Here is a 12,511-nt window from a genome sequence, read left to right as displayed (position 1 = left end):
TGACAGAAGGCACCCTTCAGATGGTAACACTTGAATTGGTCCTGAGGATGAAGAGAAATTTAGCTAGTCAGAGGGAGACAAGATACTGCAGACAGAGGAGAACAGATCACAGGCGCAGGGCATGAAACAGCTTAGTTACAACTGGACCAGGCATCGTCCCTGCCAGGGTGCACAGTGACAGGCAGAAAGTGGCATCAGCAGCACACAGAGGGCCTCGTGAGCCAAGCCTGGGAATCTGCCTTGAACTTAGAGGCAACTAGAAGCATGTAAGGATGTGAAGTAAGGGAGTGACACAATCAGCTTTAACTCTTAACAATCACTGACACGACAAGCTAATAACAGGGCTGCCTCAGAGCAGGACTGACAAACAAGGTGGAAAGGAGATGCACCTCCTTGTGAACTGTCACAATTCTATTACCATTTGCCTGAAGCCTGTTCAAAAGTAAAATTTACCTTTTAAAAAAAATTACTCTGCTAGCAACAGGAGGTATAGATTTGTGGGAGGCAAGCCTATTGGGAGAAAGAACAATTTATCAGACGGTCAAGGGGAAGACAGAATGGGCCTGAACTGAGATAAAGTGTTAGTGAGGATAAAGAAGAGAGGATAAAACAGAGAAATGGTTGGAACGGAAAACTCAAGATTTGTCATTAAATGTAGAGAAAAAAGGGAATGCAGGATCCAGCTTTCTGGCTGAGGGACTGTCTGTATGGAGCCATTCACAAATAAGAAACAACAGTGATTTCTAGGGAGGCAGAGGAGGGGACAGGGGTGAGTTCCACTGGATGCAGTGAATTACATGCGCCCATGGGACACGCGAGGAGACATGGCCAGCCACGTTCGGCACAGCTCTGGGTTGGCTATTAAGAACCCAGAAATCCTCAGCTCACGAATAAGGATGAAAGAGAATGGCAAGGGACAGGGTGCAGAAGGGAAAGAAGGGCTGAACTAGGAAACATTCTGAAGCCTCTACCAGCCACAGAGAAACGGCAGAGACTGCAGGCTAGATCCCGGAAACCAGAGCTGTTGCAGCAGAGCATGCAGCAACCTCCCTCCGAGAGACAGAAAAGGCAGCACTGGACACCGAGGGACCAAAGAGGCCTTTTAGGGCAGCATCTTTACCTCCCAAATGAGGGACCAAGCCAGAAGAACTTAGTAGGAGCTACTGCTAACCGCTATCCTTATATTTACACTACTTTGTAGATTTATCCTTTACATAGAAAGATCTTCAACACTACACTGTGACATAGTTAGGGGATATTACAATGGAATTTCATCTATATGAGGGTTATATTCTAAAGTGAGAAGGCAAGGTGGAAATCACCTTAACTCTCACATCATTTACATTTTATTACTGATTACACCATAGTAGGATTAAGAGAAAATTTAAAGGATGTTCACATAACCTTTGCAAGTTGCTAAATCTGCCCCTAAAGTACAGCGTGGTTGTGCAGCCAGCCCTTTACTGTCCTCCTCCCACACAGTGAATCTGGGAACCCCTGAGCCAGATGAATGGACGGCACCAAGGGAGAGTCCACACACAGCTGCCTGGGTCTTCGTACCATCCCGTCTTCAGGATGACTCTCTACTCCTCAGCAGCTGAGGGGGAACGCAGAGAGACCTAAAGTACTCTACTTCCCTGCAGAACTGGCTCCATTTCATTTTCTGATATCTCATCATGTGTCAGAAGATGCGATGTTTGGGGACCATCAAAGAGAATAACACCTGAGAAAGCACCTAGCCCAGGACTGGCACACGGTGTGTGCCAGCAATGTGTGCTGGACTTGACACCCAGGTCCCCAAATGCCATTCACTAGAAAGCTGTAGAGAACTTGGCCCTCTGTTACTTGGCTTTCTAAGCTGGCATTTCCTGTTATGGCCCCACCAACTGCACTCACCCAAATGGCCAGGCAGGTGGAGCATTAAAGCTGGGGAAGAATGGTGAGGACTTGTGACCCAGCCCCTTCAAGCTCCCTACACTAAACAGGTGTACAGAGGTGCTGCCACATACCTCCATCTTGCAAATAAGAAGAGAAACTTATCCCTTTGAGTGTCAGGACTCAAGTCCAGGTTTTCTGAGATCTTTTGTTCACCACACTAACTCTAAACAGTCAACTAACATGAAGGATGTAATGTAAAAAGTATGATAAGGAACACTGATGTTCCCGCTGAAATATTCGAGAAGTATATTGCTGGACAACAGCAAGGTGAAAAAGGAAGTTTTCTGCATACATATGGAACAGGTTTGTATTAAAGCCTTGAAGAGTAAGAAGCAGAAGTGTAAGATTCTCACACACAGCTGCCAGAGATCACCAGCTTGGCTAAAAGAAAGATTGCCAATTCATTAACCCAAGCATGCAATCCAACGTGCACATACTAACGAGCCAGACTGTAACAAATAAGAGAGTCTCTGCACTCCAGGAGCTTACAAAAGAAAAACAGGATATAAGGGCAGAGAGGAAGGGGTGATGGAGAATATTAAAAAATAAAGTCATCAATCTGATAAAAGGCAACTATGAAAAAACTACAGCTAACATACTTAATGGTGGGAAATTGAACATTTTCTCTGTAAGTTCAAAAGCAAAGCAAGGACATTCACTTTCTATTCAATGTTGTACTAGAGATTCTAGCCAATGCAATAAGGCAAGAAAAAAAAAGAAAGGTCATTCAGATTGGAAAGGAAGAAGTAAACAAATGTGTCTTTATTTGCAGACAGCATGATCTTATCTGTATAAAATCCTAAGGAATCCACACACAAAAACTTAATAGAACTAATAAATGAGTTCAGCAAGGTTGAAGTATACAAAAGCAATATACAAAAGTCAATTGTATTTCTTTATATTAGCAATGAAGAATACAAAAATGAAATTAAGAAAACAATTCCATTCATAATTCAAAAATAATAAAAGACTTGGGAATAAATTTAATGAAAAAATGCAAGACTTGTATACTGAAAGTATAAAACATTGCTGAGAAAATGTTTAAAAAATCCAAATAAATACAGAGATTTCATATTCAGAGATTAGAAGACTCCACATTGTTAAATACAGCAATGCTCTCCCAAGAAATCTATAGATTCAATACAAACCCCATCAAAACCCCAATAGGGTTCTTTACAGAAGTTGACAAACTGATCCTAAAATGTAAATGGAAGTACAAAGGACTCAGAAGAGCCAAAACAATCTTTAAAAAAAAAATTGGAGACCTTATACTCCCCAATTTTGAAACTTACTACAAAGCTGCAACGATCATGACAGTGTTGTACTGGCATAAAGATAGACGTACAGCATACAGATCAATGGAACTTTCAAAGAATTGAGAGTCCAGAAATAAACACTTATGTTTATGGTCAACTAATGTTCACAAAGGTCCCAATTAATTCAATGGGGAAAGGATAGTCTTTTCAACAACTGGGTTTGGAAAAAATAGATATTCCATGAAAACAGGATGGATTTAGATCAGGGTTCAACAAACTCTAGTGCTCAAGCCAAATCCAATCCAGTACTTAATTTTATAAATAAAGTTTTATTGGAACATAGCCACATCCACTTGCTTACATATTGCCTATGTCTGCTTTAACTCTACAGTGACAAAGTTGAGTAGTAGTGATAAAGACCTTCTGGTAAGCAGAGCAGAAAGTATTTACTATCTGGTCATTTACAGAAAAACTTTGCCAACCCTGATTTAGAGCCTTGCCTCACAACATACACAAAAATTAACTCAAAATGGATCATAGACCTAAATATAAAAGCCAAAACTATAAAACCCTTAGAAGAAAACACAGGAGAAAATCTCTATAACCTTGGGTTAGGCAAAGATTTCTTGAGATATGACACCAAAAGCACAATCAATAAAAGAAAAAAATTGATAAAACTAAACTTCATCAAAATTACAAATGTTTGCACTTCAAAGACACCACTAAGAAAATGAAAAGAGAAGCCACATATTAGGAGAAAATATCTGCAGATCATAATATGATAAAGGGCTTATAACCAGCATAAAGAGATCTTATAACTCAATAATAAAGACAACCTTATTAAAAGGGGACAAAAGATCTGAATACACATTTCACCAAAGAAAATATATAGATGGCAAATAAGCATATGAAAAGATGTTCAACATGATTAGTTCCTAGGGAAATGCAACTTCAAAGCACAAGGATACCATTTCACACCCACTAGAATTGCTATAGTCAAAAAGACAAACAATAACAAGTGTTGGTGAGGATATGGAGAAACTGAACCCCTCATATACTGCTGGTGGGAACATAAAATGGTACAGCCATTTTAGAGCAGTCTGACAGTTTCTTAAAAAGTGAAACCTAACAACTCACCAAATTCATAAACAGAATAACCCAGCAATTCTACTTCTTAGGTATCTATCCAAGAGAAATGAAAACATATGCCTGCAAAAAACTGGTATGCAAATGTTCATAGCAGCATTATTCATAATAGTCAAGAACTGGAAACAATTCGGATGTCCATCAACTGGGGACTGGATAAACAAAATTAGTATATCCATACAATGAGATACTATTCAGTAATAAAAAGGAACAAACTACTGATACATGCTACAACATCAATGAACCAATACCAAAAACATTATGCTAAGTGAAAGGAGCCAAACATATAAGATGTATGAGTATATTTACATGAAACGCCCAGAGAAGGCAGAAGGATTAGTGGTGAGCTGGGAGTGGGAATAGTGACTGCATATAGGCACAAGAGATGTTTTTAATTCCTGTAAATGTGCTAAAATCCGACTGTGATGACAGTTGCTCAACTCTGTAAATTTGCTAACAGATCACTGAAATTGATGAATTTTACATGTAAAATACATCTCAATAAAACTATTTAAAAAAAAAAAAACAGAAAAATCACCATCATCAGATAAAATCTTTCCAAAGCTCTACTCCTGATCTGAGAATTGCAACGTTGGCCCCAGGGTAACCAGTAAACAGCCCTGGCTGGCAGTCAGCGCCCACCAGCTCTCCAATCTCATCACCCGGCCAACTTTCTCCAACATCCCACCCTGTGTGGCTGCCAAGCAAATGGGCTATGGAGTTGGGACATCTGAGCTTCCAGCTCTACCTCTAACCCCCTGTGACCCTGGGTTACTTCACCTCCTTGAACCTGTTTCCTCACCTCTGAGGAGGAGACAATATCTCACAAGGTCAGCATGCGGAATATCTGAGGCAGTGCTCTTCGAACACGCAGCACAGAGCAAATGTGTGCACTCTTCCCATGGCTGGCTCAGGCACATCTTCCATGTCACCTCCTCCCAGAGGCAGCATCCGACCATCCCACCACCAACAAGTAGCCCATTACTCTTTGCATGCTTTTTGTTTCCTTCATAGCACTTGCAGGTCTTTTTTATTTTTGCCTCTTTTTTCTTTCTTTTTGTCTGCTTCCCCGGCCTGGGCTGAGGTCTCCGTGGGGGTAGGGACCTTGTGCTTTGTCCCTTGTTGTCTCTGCAAGGCCCGGCCCAGTGCCTGGTAAGTAACTGGCCAACTTTGGTATTCCAGCTGAAGTTGGTTGCTTGTCAGCATTCAGACTCCTCACACTTCTCCAGCCTTTTCTCCTTCCAACTGCTTGGCTCCCTCCTACTCTCCCTGTCACTTCCCGAGCCTGCTGCTTTAGCTGTGTCCCCAAGCTTGTTACACCCTCAAGGCTGCTCACCTTTATACCTGTGATGCGAGTCTGGACCACTGCTGAGGGGAGGACCAAGGAGGATGTGGTAAGACACACAAGAAACAATCCCAAAACATGCCAGTGCCAGAGAAGCTGTATGCCCAAGCACTGCCCCCGTGACTGCCATTTATCCGTCACCTCAGCAGATGCTGTGAATGCTTACATGGGGCAGAGAAGAGGAAAAGTGGACATACACAGGACATTACTGCCATGTGTATACCTTCTCTTACTGGAGAATGAGGCTAAAGGTACTGGTTGAAATGAAATCTTTATGTATTTCACACACGCTTGCTCTGAAAACTGAAGTTAAATATAATTACAGCATTTTGCATTAATTAAATATCTTTTACCTTCCAAGGAATTAGAGTTTGGACTCAATACGTAAATTTATGCAAAAAAATGTGCAAACTAGCAAGGCCATGGCATTTAATTTTAAGGGAATTAGAGCACTTTCTAGGACTAGGCCTGGGGGAACTAATTACAAGTGGTCTTTAAGAATATTTAACTTTCTCTGAAGGAGCTGGGGCATTTTCTTCTTGGGCATCTACCTTCTATTAAACTAATTTCTCATTGGTTCATTCAGTGATCTTTTCTACTGATTTTTCACTTGTCTGGCTAAAGACATGGTGGACTCCTCAGCCTTCAAATAACTTTGCTAGCAGAAAAAGCCCCTACACCAAAGCACTTCACTGCAATCACCTCCTTTCTGTGCTCTCCCTCTCAGACCAGGCACACAGGTGGAAGGAAGAAAGGAAGGGGCTCTCAGAGCACGGGGCTGCCCACCCACTGTGTGTCTCTAGACAAGCAGTTATTCTCTCTGATGAGTTTGCCCAGCAGTGAGTCAGAAAAACTCCCTCAAGTTTATAGTGTCTGGTAGAACTAAGTGGGCGCCAGCACCTGCAGGCCAGGTAGAAGCTCTGTCACAGAAAGTTCACGCTGCCTTGCACGTCACTGGGGGATGGGAACTTGGAGTGATGAGAAAAGGCTGTTGCTGGAACACAAAGGTCTGGACGAAAGTCCCAGAAATTACTGAGGTAACATTTCGGACAAATTTCTTAACCTCTCCAGGCCTCATTCTCCATCTTAAAAGAGAATTTATACTTTGCAGAATTGTTAAGAGAACTAGAAATAAAATGCACCTGGTCTGATACACCCAAAAAAGATGATGTTCCTGTCAACTTAGAGGAAGTCACCTTCAAAGGGACTCTCCCCTCAACCTAAAAGACTCCAACTGACCTATCTTGCCAGCATCCCAAAAGCAGGACATCACGTGACAAAGGGGGGAGAGCACCCAATCAGAGCCAAGGGTGTCTTCCTAAATGCCAATTCAGGCTCTTGCCTCTCAACCCTCCAACACAAGCCACCTCCTCCCTATTTTGTCTTTGCCAAGAGCCAGGTCAAGACTAGATAACACCTAGCAAGCACCAAATGGGCTAAGTACTGTGCTAAGAATAGAGGCTCTCACAAAATAATCTATACTTTTTCTAAACACCTCCACACACATCATCTCATCAGGCAGCACCTAGGGTTATCACACCCTCCTCCCATTTTTTAAAAAAATGTGGTGATTGAGACTCAGAAGATAAGCTGCTAATCTTATCTTACACAGCTAATGAGCATTTCCTGAGGTTAGACCTCCTCATATCTTTTTCTGAGTCACCTCCCTAATTAACTAATTCACCTACATCCAGCTCTGTGCATTCCATTTAACCTTGGTCCCTGTTTCACTGGGTTCCTCCATTTAATTACTCAACAATTATTCACAAAGCACCCACTATGTGCCAGGCACAGGTGGAGGAAAGGAAGCATTTAATAAGCAAGTCCTGGACTTGGCTTATTTCAATTCCAGCTCTCCCACTTGTTACCTAGGTGACCTTGGATGAGTTACTTCATCTCAGTGCCTCAGCTGACCTTATCTGTAAAATGGACAAATAGAAATCTCCCTCACTTATAGGGCTGTGGAAAATGAGAGGATACCTGTAAAGAGTTTAACACAACTCATGGCTCCCACTGAGCACTCACATGTGAGCCGCTCTTATCGTTCTCCTAGGTTCCGGCGCTGGAGCCGGGAACCAGACAAGAGCTTGAGTCTCAAGGAGGCTACACTGTAGTAGGAAACACAGTGACCAGCTTGTTATCAACAGAAGTTTCAAATGGTGACGAGTACTACAAAAAAATTAAAGGTGTGACAGTGGGGATGGGAAGCTCCTTTAGACTGAGCGGTCAAGGAAGGCTATTCAGATAACATGTCAACTATAACAAGAATGGTAAGAGCTAGATATAAGAAAAGCTGGACAAGAGCAAACAGCGAATGCAGAGGTTCTGTGCTTGGAGCAAGCTGGCAACTTGCAGAGACAAGAAGGTCCTGAGGCCAGTGAATAGATGGGGAGTGGGAGTGAGGGTACTGGCATGAGCTGTGGTCAGAGAAGTCGGCAGCACAGCTTTGTAAAACAAGGTAAGGCGGTCCCTCTTCAGTTTAAAGGAGCTGGGGATCCAGTGGAGGGTTGTAAGCAGAGGGACGGGTATATGATGATTCACGACTTTCAAAGCGCCCCTTGGCTGCGGCGTTGAGAGGCTGTGGCAGGTGTCCAGGATTGGAAGCATCGCCGTACGCAGAACACGATGCGCGCACTAGGGCGGGGGACAAATTCAGGTCTGTGATAAGCCACCTGGCGCTGGAACATGGCCTCCCCACCTGTCCCGTTCTCCACTCCTTCTCCCCGAGGCCAACCTGATGCCAGGGTGGTGGTGAAACCTGCCGGGGACCACTAGCGGCCGGGGACCCCAGGCATCTCCGAGCCTCACCTCCCTCTTCTACACGGCGGAGGGACAGCCGCTCGCCACCAGGGAGTCGGGAGGACTCACGGGCGAGACCGCCCGCTCTCCGACCCGCACCTCCCTCACCGGCCCGGCCTCCGCGCCCGCCGCCCGCCGGCCCAGGCCGTGCTCGCTGGTCGCGCCCGCCGGCGGCCCGCTCACCCGGATGCCCTGCAGCACCCGGACCCGCTCCTCCTCATCCATGCCGAAGGACACCCTGCGGCCCTCGCTGCTCTCCGTGCTGCCCATGGCAAGAGGCGGGCAAAAGGAAGCCAACTGGCTCAGGAACACAGGCAGACGCCCAGCGGCGGCTCCCTGCGCGCCCTGCGCTTGCCGGGGGTGCAGGGACACAAGCCAACAAAGCCGCTCCTTATTGGCCGCCACTGGAGGCTCAGCCAATCATGTGGCGTGGGCCCGCGGGGCATTGTGGGAGTTGTAGTCTCACCAGCCCAGCTGCCCTTTAAGAACCAGGGATCGCGGGGAGGCGTGGTGCCTGAGCTGTGGGAAGCGTTGGAGGGAAGCTGAGAGTGGGTACGGGCAGAGAGCCTGGAGTGGTAGGCTAAGGAGCAGAGCAGAGGTGGTGAATGCTCACTCTGGAAACCCTGTTACCGGACCAAACGTGGGTCCCTTCTTGGGAGTTAAATTGTGCCAGAAATAGTTGTTTCACAAAGTCGAATTTTTATTTGTTGCATGCAGCAAAGATGATGGAGATCATAGGGAATAATTTCACTAGGGTATGCTTTACCCACCCCCCAGCACAGGGAGGTGGGTATCTTTATTTGGGGTAGGAAATGAATATTCAAAGGGGAAGTTTCCATATTACTTGCAGAGATGGGCATAAGCTTGCGCATGCGTGGTCTGAAATCATGCGTCTACATACATCACAAGACCTAAAAATGGCTGCTTGGCCCTTCCCAGAGGGGAGGAATTTAGGATGACGGCAGGTTACTTTAGTAGAACTCTCCGCCTATCAGTGCAGTTGCCAGTATTGTGGTTGCAGCCTGGGCTGACCTGGCCTGATTCAGCGCGGCTGGGCCCATGACAGTGGTCGCTTAGAGCTTCTTCCTGGAACATAGCTGAAAACCACATAAGCTCAACGCCCTGAGGTGTTAGATGAAGGAACACCGGCGCGTTTCAAGAAGACAAGAGAATTAGGTCAAACATAAAGGTTAGATTTTTAAGCAAGACGAGAGAAGCGGGTTAGGGCCCATGCCTGGTGACAAGACCACCCTTGAAGCAGAGCCATGGTGATGGTCTGAGGCCAGGAGACCACCGAGGAGGCTGAGCTGAGCATGCGGAGGTGCATTTCAGATGGTTCCCTGATTGGTTCACTCAGCAAACTTGCACTGAGCAGCGCTCACTAAGCACCGGGTAAGCATTGACCTGGCCACGGGGAACACAACAACAAACAAGCCATGGCCTGCCTTGATGAGGTTTAGATACAGTGGAGGAAGCAAATGAAAACAGAGACCAGCAAGCACGTAAATGAACTTACTAACACTGTGATAAGTGCCATAAACGGAAAGCTACAACATCATGAGGCTCTGAGAGAAAATAATAAGGGGGGGGGGGGTCTCCTTTACTTTGAGAGGCCAGAGGAATCTCTTTGAGGAAGAAGCATTTGAACTGAGCCCTAAGGACTAGTAGGAGTCAGCCAGGAGAAGATGGGGGAAGAACTTTGCTGGGGACCAACCAGTGCAAAAGCCCTGAGGCAGGAAAGATCTTACCGCATTCACAGCCCAGCTTCAGGACTGCAAAGTGAGAAGAGAGCAGAGGAGAGCCAGAGGCAAAGTGCTCACAGGAGCAGGAAGGGCCCAGATCATGTAGGGCCTTATAGGCCAGCATCAGTGTTTTATTTTAAATGCCTTGGGAGGACAGTGAATGATCCTAAACATTTAGGAGACATTGTCCAAGGAGCATACGCACCATGCATTGAGCGCAGCATGCCCGGCATTGTGTTCATGTTTCTTACATAGGATCATGTGTGTAATGGAAGAACACAACTGGTTGCTATTCACAGCCACAGCGACCTTGACTGAAGGCCCCTTTTGTACGTCTGACTTGCTGAATGGCTTTGATTTGCCAGAGTGGGCCTGGAGCTGAGTGTGGAATTTTGGAACTGGGGAACATTGGATTACTACACGAAATAGCAAGAATCATTTAGAGCTCCTTTTGGAAACCTGGAAAGGAAAGGGTGAGGAGGAGAAAGTGAATGAGAGAGACCAGTGAGATGCTCTGACGTGAGAACAGCTTGGGTGAAGAAGTCACTGAACACTCCAGAGGCACGGGGGCCAGAGGATTGTTACGAACAAGGATATCCGCTAGTTTCAATCTAAATACTTTTTTGCAACTCTCCCTCCATCCTTTCTGTCCTCCATTTCTTCTCTGTAAACAGAGCCTGAGGAGGTGATTCTGGTGCAAGTGATCACTGGGGGAGTGCCTCAGGAGAAAGGAAGTGAGGTGACAGAATACAGCAGGGGAAAAAGCTAGGTAAAGATGTGGTCAAAGCTAGAGACTGGTTTCGGCCTGATCCCACAGGGGATTCTGGAGCACAAAGTACATCCAAAATTAGTCCCACTTTGAGTCAAAGGGACAGGCCTTCTGTCCCCCCACAATAGTCAGTCATTGGCAGCCTAGGACATTTCCCCAGCAAAGGGGGCATCTGTGAGCTGTCAACAGCCCACACCCACAGCGGCTGGGGAATGGCCTCATCAGCCTGTAAAAAAAGCTGGGTGAGGCACTTTCAGCATTCATTACACGCTCCAAATATTTTTCATGGTCTCCTGGACACGTCTTCTGTGACCGTGTGTGGGGGGGGGGGGGGGGGGGGGGGAGGGTCGTAAAAATTTAGGAAAGGGCTGGATTTCACTTCTGGGTTGAATGCTGAAATAATTAACTCACTGAACTAACTCAGCAAAACAAGAGTCAGAGTCATGGGTGACCATGAGACTGTGTGTGGTCTCCCCCTCCCCCTACTGCGTGCAAAATCCTGGGAAAGATTTGGAACTCCACAAGACAGAGTAAGCGTTATACTGACAGCAGCATAGCTGAGCCCCATGACAACCCAACACCTTCTGTATCCTCATTTCTCAGACAAGAAAACTGAGGAGCAAACAGGCGAAGATAATGTGACATTATAAATCCAAAGTAGGATGAAGATTTGAATAAAGGTAGTGGCAGAGGAAAGGAGAGGAAGGGAAATTCATGTATTGGGAGCACCTTCTTTGTGCCAAGCTCTACAAAACAGGCACACATGCATTTCATGCAGTTAATCCATGGCGAATTCATTTAGTCCTGGAAATCATCCTGAGAGAGCTCTCACCCATCCAAAGGCCAGGACACTGAGAGTTTGGGGAGGGAAGTTGTTGTGACAGATCCACCAGTTACTGCCAGGTACCCATCTTCCCTTTCCTTACAACAGAAGCCTTATTCCCTTCAGTGCAACAACATGCCTGGTTAGAAAAATTGCCTCCTAAGCTCGCACTGGCCAAACTTGGGACAAGTTGAGCATTATAACAATTTGAGTTCATAACACATTTAATTTTTTTTTGAAATCCAATCATCCATGTGTTGAAAGAGAGAAACGATGGAAAAAGAGTGGAAAAATCTTATTTACAAAAGAATGCCAGCAAATAAATGTGAGATTTAAAACTTGCCATTTTGCAACCCTCGGTGAATTAACTGAATCAGGCAAAAATCATCAATGGATACTAAAGCTATTAGGTGAAAGGTGATTGGGAAACAGGATGTTCACCCAACCTCCCACTCTCACTACAGATGCCTTAATAACTGCAAAGGGAAAACTGTGCTACAATGACAGGACCTGGAATTCACTGCCTTAGCCAAATGGCCAAATTCAGCATCGTGAAAAGTGGGGACGACCTGACACAATGTCCCTCCCAATGCGATGCAGTAAGGAGCACACAACATCCCCTGTGGGGTGTTGTTCTCAAAAATGTGTGACCTGAATCCAATCATGAGGAAACAATCAGACAAATCCAGAATG

General features: G+C 45.4%; 1 protein-coding gene across 6 annotated transcripts in view; it reads right to left on the bottom strand.

Moving 5' to 3' along the window:
• CHCHD6 (coiled-coil-helix-coiled-coil-helix domain containing 6) overlaps positions 1 to 8,828 on the bottom strand; it is a 250,194-nt gene extending 241,366 nt beyond the window's left edge. For 3 of the 6 annotated variants that reach the window (XR_006891462.1, XM_046681054.1, XM_046681069.1), the window contains exon 1: positions 8,668 to 8,828. Coding sequence is in view for 2 of the 6 variants with exons in the window: in XM_046681054.1 (XP_046537010.1) it covers positions 8,668 to 8,754 (87 nt within the window). In the remaining 4 variants the exon portion in view is untranslated. The other 3 variants (XM_046681079.1, XM_046681089.1, XM_046681096.1) reach the window with 3 other exon arrangements.
• Positions 8,829 to 12,511: the final 3,683 nt, after the last annotated feature.

The sequence above is a fragment of the Equus quagga genome, chromosome 1 (genome assembly GCF_021613505.1).
Source record: "Equus quagga isolate Etosha38 chromosome 1, UCLA_HA_Equagga_1.0, whole genome shotgun sequence".
Classification (NCBI taxonomy): Eukaryota; Metazoa; Chordata; class Mammalia; order Perissodactyla; family Equidae; genus Equus; species Equus quagga.
This window is presented reverse-complemented; position numbering and strand designations above follow the sequence as displayed.